The sequence below is a fragment of the Dendronephthya gigantea genome, unplaced genomic scaffold (assembly GCF_004324835.1).
Source record: "Dendronephthya gigantea isolate DGI-Jeju-01 unplaced genomic scaffold, DenGig_1.0 000143F, whole genome shotgun sequence".
In the NCBI taxonomy this organism is placed as follows: Eukaryota; Metazoa; Cnidaria; class Anthozoa; order Malacalcyonacea; family Nephtheidae; genus Dendronephthya; species Dendronephthya gigantea.
This window is the reverse complement of record NW_021163153.1, coordinates 272,359-287,502: the sequence shown is the minus strand read 5'-3', so window position 1 is coordinate 287,502 and position 15,144 is coordinate 272,359. Positions and strand designations below refer to the sequence as shown.

At 34.2% G+C, this 15,144-nt stretch overlaps 1 protein-coding gene across 1 annotated transcript; it reads right to left on the bottom strand.

Annotated features, from left to right (window-relative positions):
* Nucleotides 1–335: 335 nt before the first annotated feature.
* On the bottom strand, nucleotides 336–8,575 carry LOC114536718 (probable serine/threonine-protein kinase irlC). The gene is made up of 4 exons (XM_028558070.1): nucleotides 8,501–8,575; nucleotides 2,920–3,042; nucleotides 513–1,278; nucleotides 336–373 (listed from the first exon to the last, which is right to left on the bottom strand). The coding sequence occupies exons 2-4, from the start codon at nucleotides 2,986–2,988 to the stop codon at nucleotides 336–338; spliced, it is 873 nt and encodes a 290-aa protein (XP_028413871.1). The 5' UTR covers nucleotides 2,989–3,042; nucleotides 8,501–8,575.
* Between the last annotated feature and the right edge of the window lie 6,569 nt (nucleotides 8,576–15,144).

Here is a 15,144-nt window from a genome sequence, read left to right as displayed (position 1 = left end):
GATAGCTCCCCATTGACATTACATTGCTGTACTCGGTATATTATTATGTATGTATGTACTTCTAAGCAACGCTGTCACAGCCACTATCTTCTTTCTTTGGTGATCGCTCTTAGTCGGATGCCGCACCTATACTGATCAAATCTGGTCTGGAGCATTCATTACCTACCCATGCACTTGTGCAACTAATTGAATTCTGGCTACAATATTTTAATAGGATAAATATAAATTTCCTGTGATAAGCACAGTTGTCACTAACTGGTGAAAAGCACAGTTGCCAGCTCCCTAATCAAGATCTCTTCCTCTTTCTTGTCAATAATCTTGTCAATATTCTTGCTCTAATTATGTTCTTCCACCAGAAGATTTAAGAAATAATCTTCAATAGATAAGTTACGCATGTTTATATTTCGAAAATGAAAACATCATCATTATCATCATCGTCATCATCATCTTCATCATCGTCATCATCTTTTGCTTCGTTAAGATAAGAATACTGTAATGCTTCACAGGCATACGGTTTTTTTTAATTTTATGGCAGATTAACTTCTTAACAAACTTTCGAGCACTTTTATCATTAAGAACTTTTAAATTTACAGGTTTTCCTTTCACAATGTTTCCCATGCGATCATGAGTGGGACCAAATGGATGATCACCTTTTGTAAGAATGAAAAATGCAATCATTCCAGTAACTTGAATATCAGACTTTTTCTTATAACGAGATTCTACTTTTTGACCTATTGCTTCAATTATTTCCGCAGGCATCCATCCTGGAGTTCCTTTTGCATTAGTATAAACTGTAGTTTCGTCTGCCTTCAAAACACGACTTATTCCAAAGTCTGCCAATCTCATATGACCCCCAATGTCGACCAAGACGTTTGATGGTTTGAGGTCTCTGTGCAAAATTCCTTGATCGTGAAGAAATTGCAGACCAGTTAAGATCTCCTTAATCATACGTCGACCTTTTTTTTTAAGGTCGTCTATACTTCGGGAAAGAACATGGTCTTTCAGCGTTTCCTCGCAAAGATCAGTAACCAGATATACGAAAGTCTCGTCTCGAAAATAGTGTCGGTAGTTTACAACAAATCGGGAATTCTTTGTCTGAATTAAAGATAGAATGTTTTTCTCATTCTCTGCTGTTTCTGGGGGTGGTTGTAGTAACATTGTTTTAATAGCCACTTCACTCCCATCTTCCATAAGACCAAGATAAACAAACGTGCCCCCAGAACCTCTCCCGAGCAAAAATGATTGATCCCTGGAAAAATGCTTGACTGGTGATATAGCCTATGGGAAAAACACACATGACTACTCAGTATCCTAAATTGTTTACTTCATTAAGGAGGTGAGAGTTTAAAATATCCAAGGTAGTTTTATAAATTTTTAGCTTTAGTTCAAAGTTTAATAAAGGAATCATATAATATGGTTATCGTGTAATATCAGATAGAGATACATTTTTATATAATAACGTTAAGAATCCAAGCAATTTCATTGGTCGATAGCTATGATTTATAAGAGGACAGACGCACGGAATGACCTCACAGATAATTTTAACAAATTCAGTAGTCTCTTGTCTTATTTTTTTTAGGCAATTACATTTTAGCACGTGTCTTAAGCTAGCCAATAGCATTTCGATCCATCTCGTCATGTGAAAATGTTCACCTAAACCTTGACAACCGAAACGTACTTGCACATGCCTGTATAATTTTTCGAAAAAAGGAATCATATATTACAGATACGGTAACGGATATCTTTATTATACTAAAACATAAATGACATGTACCGATGAAGCATGCATAAAGGGTGTATTTGCATATTAGCTAGGAAAATCGTAATATAAAATTCTTAACCTAATGTAATTCACATGTTTTTATTGGTTCCCGCAATGTTGTAAAATTCACGCTATTCAGCCTTAGCTGCAAAGTGATTTTTTACTAAATAATCAATAATTTTACTGGGGGTTAAATGTTGTATTTGTCATATTTCATATTTTTAATTTCAAGTCCTTTATAAAGGTCATGTTTGTTGAAAGGCCTTTGATTGAAGAATAATTATGCGGAATTTATAACAACCGACACGGGATGACAAAAAAGTTGAATTTTGTTTTAAACTTATTGGTATATTTGTTCACATTTTTCAGGCAAAGCCTAAATTTTAATATAATGTACCTCAGCATGTAAATGTACCTTCTTACCGGAAGTAGTCAAAATCAATGCATTTTGATTGGGTTACTGAAAATGTAAACAAACTCGCTGATTGGTCTAAAACAAAATTGCCCCTTCTTCGGCATGACACAATAGCACCGCATTTTGAAGATTTGAGGAAAAAGGCAGTTTAAGCCCACTGCTGTTTATTTGAAGTTGTAAGTCACAATGTAACACTTGTGCATGAGTATTGCATGGTCCTTTACTTGTTAAGTATTACTGCTAGCTTGCTAGTGATTTTGTATTTACCAATGACCACCCCTAAAAGCACCTCCGAACCATATAAGAAGCTTAAATTAGTCAAAGCTTTTTTTGGTTGGCATGCAGATAACACTATAGTGAATGTGCGGTTTTTGGGTGTGGTCAATTTTGCCTGCATTATGGTTCGGGCAGCGTTATCATATATATATTGACCGCCATTGTCAACTCACCCTAAAACAGTTCAGTTTACCTGTTCTAAATGAAATGCATACCAACTCATATTCAGGGCCTTGACTATTAGCTATACGTGTAATGTTACTACGAGCATTTGTTGTTTTTTAATTATATGGATAATCAATTTGGTTCTTTCTAATGTACATCCCTGTTTTCATTTCAATCACAAAAATAATGAATATCGATGCCAAAACATCAATACCAGTCTCGCAAAAGTTTAGAATATAAAAACTAGTATTAATCTATTTAGCTTTAACTTAACTATTACAACCGTGACAGTAATTCTCACCTTGCTCTTGGAATCATTCAATGAATTTTGCTTTAGTTTCTCAAGTCTCTCACGATGTTTAACAGACATGTTTACAAACCTATCGCCAATATCTTAGTATATCATCACCTCAACATTCCATTTCTAAATCAAAAGAAAGGCAGAATATTGCACTACAATTAAAGGTATACCAACAAATATATATATGGCCACTTCTCCCATCTAGCGATACATTTGCTAGTTTATGGCCGTTAAGTATAAGGAAATCATTTTTTAAATATCAATTTTACAAGTGCAAATCGTGAATACCTCGAGCTTAAAGCGCTAATAATATTTTTCCTGTGTTACATGGAGATTTAAAATTAATATGGAATTAATAATGTTACAAACTTTTTTCGCAACATGGCCTTAGCATTTGATATAGAGCAGTATATAATTGAGTTCAAATGACGATGTTCAGATCTTCCTGGGGAACATATCACAGGCTCCTTTCTCCCACAAGTTTCAAGCCATTTCACCAGCCCCAATCTAGAAATTGCTCGGCTGTACCTAATTTTTACCCTCGCGGTTAGACAGTTGATAGCTATGGGCTTCATATGAATAGTATGATAACGCTATATATATATGTATATATATATATATATATATATATATATATATATATATATATATATATATATATAATTATATATATATATATATACAAATTCGTCATTTTCAAACGTTTTCAAAAGTCAACAGCGCGGGTCCAGCATCGTCCCATTCAAAAAATGAGTAAAACATCAAAAACTTTTCGCATTTGTATATATAAATATATATATATTTATATATATATATATATATATATATATATATATATATATGTATATATATATATATATATATATATATATATATATATATATATATATATACATATATATTAAATAATATATAGATATATATATAGATATATATATATATAGATATATATATATATATATATATATATATATATATATATATATATATATATATTATATATATATATATATATATATATATTATATATAATATTATATATATATATATATATATATATATATTACTGTCGTTGTCGAAAAGGTTGTCCTGAGCAAGTATATGTATATATCGATCACGTGACTTATTATGCATCAACACGCGAGGGATTGTACAAGCGTGCTAATTTCGAGCTCGAGTATAGCAAGGTGAACGATTAGAAAATAGCAAGACCATATTCGGATGATTTAAGGTGGAGAATGGTTTATCAACGACTGTTCACGAAGAATCATCGACGAAATTGCAGCACAGCTATTGTTTGTTCAAAACCGTCTATCGTACTCTCAGCACCTTTTGGAACACGGTGATGTGAAGCCTTGCCGTATGGGTCGCCCAACAGCGAGCGTATCTTTATTCCCACCACGAAGAATATATTATCATGGACTGTTTACTGAGAACGCCGCAAATACAGTGAATGAGATAGCAAGCTATATGTAAACCTCTTCAATAGGATTCAATCAGGACTGTCGTACACTCGTTCTACAATTCTTGTACATGATGTGTTGGGTGGTTATCTGTTAAAAATATGCATATTACTAGTTTTAGCAGTTGCATCTTTGTGCATCAACAAGTTTTGTTTAAACTGATATTAATAGATCAAAACATGATCACAAATTCAGTCGTCCCTTGAGACATATGTTAGAACAGCGAATTTGCATTAATTATAATCAAATCTCACCCATAACGAGAACGGATCGCGGGATTTCCCCATCAAATGTTCATCAGAAAATGGATAATTAAATGAGCGTGTTTCAAATCTTTCTTCGGGATTCTTTAACAAACAGTTCGCAAGAAAGTCCATGACTCATCAAGTCCAAAATGTGGCTTGAAGAGTGATAAAGAACAACTACAGTAGAATCTTGTAATAAATTGGAAAAGGTGAATGGCTTGCGTCTTATTAATATAGTTATATGATTTCCAGCGTCCGGTATTAAGTATATATTCCAACTTAAATATGTCATAATGTTCGTACCTTTTTGAGTGCATGTTATTCCAAGCCTATAGATAGCTCGGCACAGTGTCTCCGGGCCAAATGCAGAGCCAGTAGCATTAATGATATAGCTTGCTATCTCATTCAACTGTATTTGCGGCGTTCGCAGTAAACAGTCCATGATAATATATTCTTCGTGTGGGAATAAAGATACGCTCGCTGTTGGGCGACCCATACGGCAAGGCTTCACATCACCCGTGTTCCAAAAGGTGCTGAGAGTACGATAGACGGTTTTTGAACAAACAAATAGCTGTGCTGCAATTTCGTCGAGGATTCTTTCGTAGAACAGCCGTTGATAAACCATTCTCCACCTTAAATCATCCGAATATGGTCTTGGCATTTTCTAATCGTTCACCTTGCTATACTCGAACTCGCAATTAACACGCTTGTACAATTCCACGCGTGTTGATGCATAATAATGTCACGTGATCGATATATACATATACTTGCTCAGGACAACCTTTTCGACAACGACAGTATATATATATATATATATATATATATGTATATATATATATATATTTATACATATATATATATATATATATGTATATATATATATATATAGCTATATATATATATATATATATATATATATATATATATATATATATATATATATATATATATATATATATATATATATATATATATATATATATATAATATATATATAGAAATTCTTCGTATGAGATAAAAGAGTGCTGAATACTGCAAGCAAATAGAGCAATATATATATTAATTCATTTACATAATTCTTAAATATATATATATATATATTGATATAATAATATATATAATATATTATATAATATATATATTATATATAATATTATATATATATAATATTTATATATAATATAATATATATATATATATATATATCAATATATATATATATCCGTTACTTAATACGTTATTATATATATATATATATATATATATATATATATATATATATATATATATATATATATATATAAACAATTATTAAGAAATTCTTCGTATGAGATAAAAGAGTGCTCAATACTGCAAGCAAATAGAGCAATATATATTTATTCATTTACATAATTCTTAAAAAATTGGCATCGCTACTCTGAGTTTCATGCCACAGAGGCAATCATCAGGCGACTAAATTTCAGTTCGTTACAAGTTTGATGACGTGCGACTTTCTTGTTTGCGCGTGCGTTTGAAATTTCCTGCCCAGAATTTTTCTCGGTGGCGGCACTTGGCGAAGATCTCTGATCTTTTGTTCAGGAGTTTGTTTGCGTCACCCTGCAAAAGACACAGTTTTTCTGCAATACAGAGGTTGCATCGTTTAGCACCCGGCGAGTATGCTGGCGCGCGTTTTGCGATGGACCAGGAAAGTGTAAACTTCTTATTATTTCTTTTTAAATTCCAAATATACTTTGAAAGTTCAGTTTCCTTCTCGTACCTGGCGTGGTTAAAGGACTTTTTATGGTTGCTGAATCTTGATTTAAACGAATTCGCGGTCATCCCGAGGTATTGCTTGGTCTCATCTTCGCTATTTAATTCAATTTCGGCTGAATAAACCACGTTCTTAGATAGGCACTTTTGGTCAAGTGGACATTGTGAGGTATTTCTGCAGTTACAATAACGGGGTAGTTGCTCCTCAGCAGCTTGGTTCAAGATCTTGTTGTTGTGTCGTGATATGATGTTTTTCACGTTTGGCATGCAACTGTAGCTAACCTTGACTGTGTTTCGGTTGAACAGCTTGTGCAGAGGGCTAGAAATTGGGAAATGCTTGTCAATGAGTCGCAGGAAATCTCTGGCAACATTTGTTTTCACGGATTTACTAAACGGAGGATTGAACCAGATTACGTTTCTCCGCCGTGTTCTTTTACGTGAAGGGATTGAGGTGATTTCGGGATTACTGGGGGAATATTTTAATTCAGCATTAAAGTGGCTTTCTTTAAGTGCACTTTCGTAGACATGTTTACAAGCGTCAAAGGATTGCTGATCGGAGGATAAGGAGGATACACGTTGGTTGATGGATTTAGGAATTTGCTTAATGATAGACGGTGGGTGGTTTGATTGGCTGTTAATATACTGAGGGTCATTGTTTGGTTTTCTGTATGGTGTGAATTTGCCGTTGTTCAAATTAAGGGTGATGTCTAAGAAATTGACGATCTGGTGGTTAACCTGCGCTGTGATCTTTAGACCGATTTTGTCAAAAACATCGAATAAATTCTTTCTTGCAACATCAGCATCTCGTCCATTAGTGCCTGGAATTAGCGCCAAACCATCATCGCGGTAAAGTCCAACATTATCACTCCCCAACTCTTGTGTTAGCGTATTGAGAATGAACAGGCCGACTAATTCACAAATCTCCGCCCCATCGAAACTTCCCATAGTGACATCGAACATGGAATCGGCGTTCCGTTTTACCCAGGGCATATCTTCCTTAAACAGCAGAGATTTTCGTGCATGCTGGATAATAGTAATGTCATCGTTCGATATAAACGTAAATGACTGAAATTTCAAACGCACGCGCAAACAAGAAAGTCGCACGTCATCAAACTTGTAACGAACTGAAATTTAGTCGCCTGATGATTGCCTCTGTGGCATGAAACTCAGAGTAGCGATGCCAATTTTTTAAGAATTATGTAAATGAATAAATATATATATATATATATATATATATATATATATATATTATATAATATTATATATATATATAATATATATATATGTATTGATATTTTCAATTTCTCTCAGTTGTTTGTCAAAAAGCTTATGAAGTAAACCAAGTTTATTTTATTTTATCTTTATACTAGCTCTATACTTTGGTATATCGAGCACTCTACTCATATATATATATATATATATATATATATATATATATATATATATATATATATATATATATATATATATCAAGTAATATTAATATTGTGCGCCTAACTGTGGCATGAACAGAACCAGAGTTCACAACTAGATAAATCCTCAAAATACAAAATTGAGGAACCTTTTAATCATTTGTGTTAACAGAGGTGATGCAACAAACACAAATTTACTTTAAAATATGATGTAAAATAACTTTAACTTATTCAACCTTGTACGAGGTTGTAACTTATAAATTTTGCACGCACTTCACTTCATGCAGTTCCAAACGCTCAGTTTCTGTGTTTTTAATTTCTCTTTTGAGTTGCGTAGAGCTAAAATTTGACAATATATTAATGCAGCAAACATGAGGGAATTACCTAATTCCCTCGATTGATTGAACGGGCTTTCGATACGTATTCAGTGTACAAGTAAAGAAGTGAAGCCATGGCTGATAGCTAACACTTTAGTACAGCAGGGATGGAGATTAGATCATTGCTGATAAATTAAAATTCCATGATATGGAACCAAATAGTCAAACACCAACAACGGAAGTCGTTTCTGACTGAGCGACTAACACTTGTATTAACACTATAAAACGCTTTGGCGAAAGCACATAACGGCAAGATCAACACTACGAGACGTTCTAAACAGCGAAACAACTGTATACTTCTATTAAATCGTTATTATATATAAGGACAAACATACCTGTTTCAATATTCATACAGTAAAGAAACGATAGATTTGCTATGAAATCTTTGTAAATAAATCACTACCGTTCAGTACGCACCACATTCAACACGATATACCAAAACACCATATGACTCATTTCCATCATTCAAACGTTCGAAATTTTAATCTTGTTTAAAACCCATTCCAAACATTTTTTATGAACACCTTCTCATTTGACGCCATGTGACTCGTGTACGGAAGATATTTTCGGGAGAAGCAAAACTTAAATATCTCTGCAAGTATTTGGGCTTGAAAAGATTATTTAAATAGTATATTCAAACCGAGAACGTCTGTTTTGTGAGTCAAATGAGTCTATGAGTTGTGAGTCAATGAGTTACGAGTCAGCTCAAGTCAGCTGGATTTTTCGAACTTATGGTTCACGAATTTACGTTGTTATTTTCAGTTGGTTAGTACGTTACTGGTACGGTGTTGCAAACCACCCTTTAAGAAATAGAAAACATTTTCCGTGTTTCTATACAGTTATAGAAACACGCGTGGGAGTTTGGGAGAACGAGAAATAATCAGTGGGAAAACGAGCCCGTAGGGCGAGTTTTTCGACGTTATTTCGAGTTCTTTCAAACTCCCACAAGTGTTTCTATAACTGTATAGAAACACAGGAAAAAATGTTTTCTATTTCTTTTATAATATAACTGAATAAAAAGATTTTGTACAAATATTATGATTCGATTCAATTACAAATTCTCATTACATCGCTTCGCTTGTCAAGTTCGGCGGGAAAATTCCCGTGTTTCTATACAGTTATAGAAACACGCTTCTTGACCAATCAGCACGCGCGTACTATAAATGTTATATTATAATAAGAGTTATTATATATTACAGATTTGTGAACTTTTCATTGTCTGTATGAACTTTATTTGCATTGGTCTGGTTAGAAGTATTCTTCAATAATTATCCAGTATTATAATACAATAGTACTTCAAGGGTTCATATGTACAAGAAAGGTAGGGCAATGCAGTCACCACAGTAAGTCGCTTTTGAACGTTAGCGACTGATTCCGATATTTTTTGACAGTTTCCATGAACTTTTTGTGAACATTTGAAATTGGTTTATATGAATATTTACAACTTTGATCTTGAATCCTGACGTGATAGCTGTGTTTAAAATCCGTCCGAACTTGTATATCAGTTAATAAATTGAACGTTGGTGAAGACCTGCTTATTCCATGCATCACATTTCTATTTTGATCCCCGAATTTCATAATGCCATAAATGCCCTCCTAAATAACTGCTTAATAAGTACCATATATAACATGAACGGCCGTGTTGTATCAGTAGATATACAAACCCAAGCCGAAGGCGAGTGTTTTTATCTCTGATACAACACGGACACGAATGATGTATAGTACTTATCAAACGAATACAGGGACCGCGGAGCAGAGTGGCTCGCCCCAACAATAATTTTTCTTTTTTTCGAATATTTTTTAGTTCGCTCAAATTTACAAGCAAAACAAGCGCCAAAATGCTGGAAACTTTACATAGGGCAAGCATTTGACCATTAAAACAGCGTGGTTATCCATTTCAAAATAATTGACATCATAACCAAAGCATGGTTATATTGTTTAATGTTTGTATATGAGCGCCAAACATGCTGGAAACTTTACATTGGACAAGCATTTGACCGTTAAAACAGCGTGGTTATCCATTTCAAAATATTTGACATCATAACCAAAGCATGGTTATATTGTTTATTGTTTGTATATGAGCGCCAAACATGCTGGAAACTTTACATAGGGCAAGCATTTGACAATTAAAACAGCGTGGTTATCCGGCCATTTCAAAAAACTTGACATCATAACCAAAGCATGTTTATATTGTTTAATGTTTGTTATGAACGCCAAACATGCTGGAAACTTTACATATAGGACAAGCATTTGACCATTAAAACAGCGTGGTTATCCATGCATTTCAAAAAATTTGACATCATAACCAAAGCATGGTTATATTGTTTAATGTTTGTTATGAACGCCAAACATGCTGGAAACTTTGCATAGGACAAGCATTTGACCATTAAAACAGCGTGGTTATCGATGTCAAAATATTTGACATCATAACTGAAGCATGGTTATATTGTTTAATGTTTGTTATGAACGCCAAACATGCTGGAAACTTTACATAGGACAAGCATTTGACCATTAAAACAGCGTGGTTTTCCATTTCAAAATATTTGACATCATAACCAAAGCATGGTTATATTGTTTAATGTTTGTTATGAGCGCCAAACATGCTGGAAACTTTACATACTATCTATTATTTTCCATCAATCCTTAAATTGAGAGGCATTTGCGGCGATTTCAGAGACCTATAATTCAAAATTTTCCCGGACTCTCCTAGCAGGCGCGCGGTTCCGAGCCCCAGCAATACGAACGGTCCGCGGTCCCTGGAATAGATAAATCTAACCTTCTAAGAGAGATATATCTAAGAGTTATGTTGGCCTTAATGTAAAATGTAGCCGAGAAATTCGAAGGTAAATTTTATGCAAATGAGGCAAAATCTTTATCCGCAGTTACAAAACTGTGGTTAGGAAAATGCAGCAAAATTTTTTGACTCATAACAAATATTTGTGCTGCATTGTTTGTTGATTCGGTATTATTAAGATGGTTTTTCACTATATATAGGTGGAGGTGGAAATCTTCGATGGAACGGAGTATTTCGCTGAATTCTCTTTTCAATTGTGAAATTAAACCGAAGCAGATTTACTTGAAAGATCACAATTGAAAAGAAAATCAAGCGAAAAATTTCCTTCGATCGAAGTAATTTACCTATATAGTAGAAAACCGGCCTAACACCTAAAACGGTGTTAAATGTGTTAAACTCCAAAAATGGAGTTATTGATTTAACTCCAAAAGCGGTGTTAATTCAACTCCGTATTTGGTTTTACATTTTACCTCTTAAAAAGGAGTTACTTTCAACTCCAAAAAGTTTCTTATTTTGAACCGATTCTTTAACACCACTTTTAGAGTTAAAATAAAACCCTGAAAATAACAGTGCATTGACTAATAACTCATTTCTCATTAGACTCATTTCAACATTAATCTCATTCAAACCAGCAGATAGTTATAGCTGATTTTGTATTATAAGTCAAAACAAGAGTCAAAATGATAGGTTGTTTTGTTATCTCAAATTACCATAGGCACCCAGAACTGATCTCGCTGACCTCGCGCGACGCTCATGAAATTACTCACCCATGCATAGCAAGCATAATTATACTTTTAAAATTCCGCATTTTTTTGGCTTTTTTTCTTCTGTGTTGTCTTTTAAATTTCTGAATTTTACATATTATCATTCTGTTATAATTTCGAGTAATTTTTGGGGTAGGATGTGCAAAAAAATCGGAGAAATAGTGGTTCGTCGAATCGACAATTACTACGCAGCACGACTGGATATTGGTATATCGACAATATTGTATTTACTGTCACAAATAATATTGTGCACAAACACAAACCACTGTGAAGTTAGCCGCGGATTCGGCCCTCATATTCAACTGTGTTCAATCATTCAAACGTAGAATTTGGTTATTTAATAATAACAGGTTTTTTAGCCATTTTTTCGTTTAAACTTTAAAATTACGAAAACGTATTATACATAGCTTATTTATGCATCGCTGGACTATAATTAGAATAAAGCAGTCGATTTTATTCAGATTTACAGAAAATTTATTATTATTTTAGGGCACTGTGTGAGAAGTGGGGGGGGGGGTGAATAGGTTTACGGATCGACGGATTCAGACCAATAACTTGCTCGGATTTTGGATTAACCGCGCTATTTTGCCGGATTTTCGGATCCTGAAAATATAACGGATTGCGGATTTAGCAGACGTGTGGTATCGGATTATGGATTTACGTTATTTTCTACGGATTATGGATTTTGTTTAGATGGGTCAGATAGGGATACTGTGTGATTTTTTGTCACTGATATCACTTTCTGTCCCGTTACAGAAATTCAAGATTGCGGCGCGCGGTCGTTCGCTGCGTCGGCTCACTTGTGACAATTAATGATCACATCGGGTGATAAAACTTATATCACCTCACCTATCATATGATAAACAAAAAAATACATAACAGTCGAACTACTTAATTGCCTCTTTGAGTCATGTGTATGGATCGAAAATTTTTCAGTGGATCCGGATTCTAACCAAAATATTTTCGGATTTGCGGATTTGGCAAACATTTTTTTGCGGATAAACGGATTTGCAGACACCTATTCACCCCCCCCAGAAGTGGTTGACCCACATAGATGTGGCATAAACTAAACTGTTTTATTGCAAATCCTGTGTATACGTCTATGTTTTACAGAATTATACGGCCTTACAAATAGCGTGCATCATTGTGCTGCACAGTCCCAACATACTCGGGATTATTTGCTTCCTTGCTCTTATAAAAAATTTCACCATGATATAAATACAAAGATTTAACTAGTATAAATTATGATCCTCTCACCGACGCTATTAATGTTACAATTTGCCAAAGTCAGTTGCTACAACAGGAATTAGCGTAGATGTGCATACAAATCAAACGAACTATTGCCATATGACAAACAATAGTCCAATGAGGTTAGGATTATAAGTTAAACTTGGCGCAACTTCCACACGCATATATACGATCGTTTGAAACGTTATTTAGAACAGTATTTTCCCATCAATCCAAAAGTACACATCAGTTGAAGGCGCAGACGTTACACGCTTAATGTTTGAGGGCAACAGCAACGACTCATTGCAAAAACATCTTTCAATATTATATATGGTGTTGACATAATTTTATATATTCACGTTATCCTAATTGTTCAATTTAAATTTATGCATTTCATACAAAATGCATGCCTATTCCATGCACTGCATTGAAGTTAAAACTTCATGTTAATGATTTCATTCTTATGCATAATAATACAATGTGCTGTGCCGAGTTTTGCTGCAGTTTGTAGCGCGGACGATGCAACTTGCACTTAGGGATTAAGGATACATTGGACTATGCATGCACAGCCATCTCACCATATTTCCGAGTGTTTTAAGGACACTTAAGTTTCAGCAATGTTTTAACGATGTAAAAGTTTTATTGCCTAAAATTTACATTACCCTCATTCAAATTCAAATTATATACGACTACGTAAACTTTAAAAGCAGGCAATATCAATATAATTCAAGTAAAATAAGCATATTAAATAATACTGCATTTTTAATATTATTCTAGATTTGAGGTACTCCTCTCGGCGAAAATTCAAAACAATGATTCAAACACTACATGCAGGTTATTTATTTTCATGATCAGTAGCAACCGAACAACTCGAGCCTCATCGCAGGATAGTTGTACCAATGTTTTGGCATTACACGGATGTACTGAGCTTTGATATGAGTTTGGAATGTGTGGGTAACAGTTGTTGTTGAATCGTTGTTTCCTTGAAAAACCTAAAAAAATGAATCAACGGTTTCCTATCAACTAGCCTTTCGCATGGTTTGGCACCACCGCTTTGTTCCACCGTCGTGGATGAATCCCTAACCTTAGGAAATTTTTGCATTTCTTTAGGGGTTATTTATGTGGGAATTGAACATGATACTTTATTTTTGGAGTAAGCCCTAGCTGTGTAACCAGTGATAAACAAGCACAAATCCCCATAAAGATATTCTCGAGGTAGGGATCAAATGTCAGTATATTCTGTTTGCTTACCTTCGCTATCCCTGACTCTTCATAATCAGTCCATTTTCTACTATCATTGCTGTATGTTACCGAGTAGGTCTTTGTCCAACTTCGGCCAGTGCACGACCCCTGAATTGTCAATCCAGCGACAGTCCTCATTACTCTGAGATCAACTTGAAGCCACGAGCCCTCTTTTTCTCCATATGTTGATGTCCAAGAACAATTAGAAGGACCCGTCTTATTTAATCTTGCAAAGTAGGGTTTGAAGCGACTGTCAAAAAACGATGATGCTGTGACTGCTGAATCAGGTATTTTACCGCTTTGCATTCCCAATGGCGTGGGGTTCGTGCATGGACCTATAAAAACAACTTAAAATCGTTTCAACCTGTAATAAATTATAACGATTGCCGGATATATTACAAAACACAAAATGCGAGACATTTATAGTATAATTTTTAACGATTTTCCGCGTTTTCTGCTCTATTGGTTGTTGATTTAAAGTTTTATTAGCCGTTAAATCATTACGTCGTGCGTTATACATGTTATCATGCAGTTTTCGGGACTCAAAAACGGAAGTGAGTGGCTTTCGCAATTCTTTGGCGCTGTCCCAGCAAGCGAGATTGAAGCGAGCAAGAAAGGCACCCCACAGGCAGCAGATCCTAATAAACAATTGCTGTTGCAAAACAAAATTTGTCATTGGCACAATCAGGAACGATGATATTTTTTTCGGGGGGTGGGTGGTTGGGTTTTCAATTTTAAAACAAGTTAAATCGTTTTGTCTGCATATACAGGGGCCATACAGGAATGATTTAAAATTGCTAAGCATAGAAACTAAAATATGAATGTTGTCGATTCATATAGTACATGTAGTCCATGTAGGTAGCGTGAAAAGTAAAAACACAATCTCTTTTGAATTTTTGGCATTAATTTTTATGCTGTCTTCAGCAAGCAATTACAAAAAAAGATAAAAAAA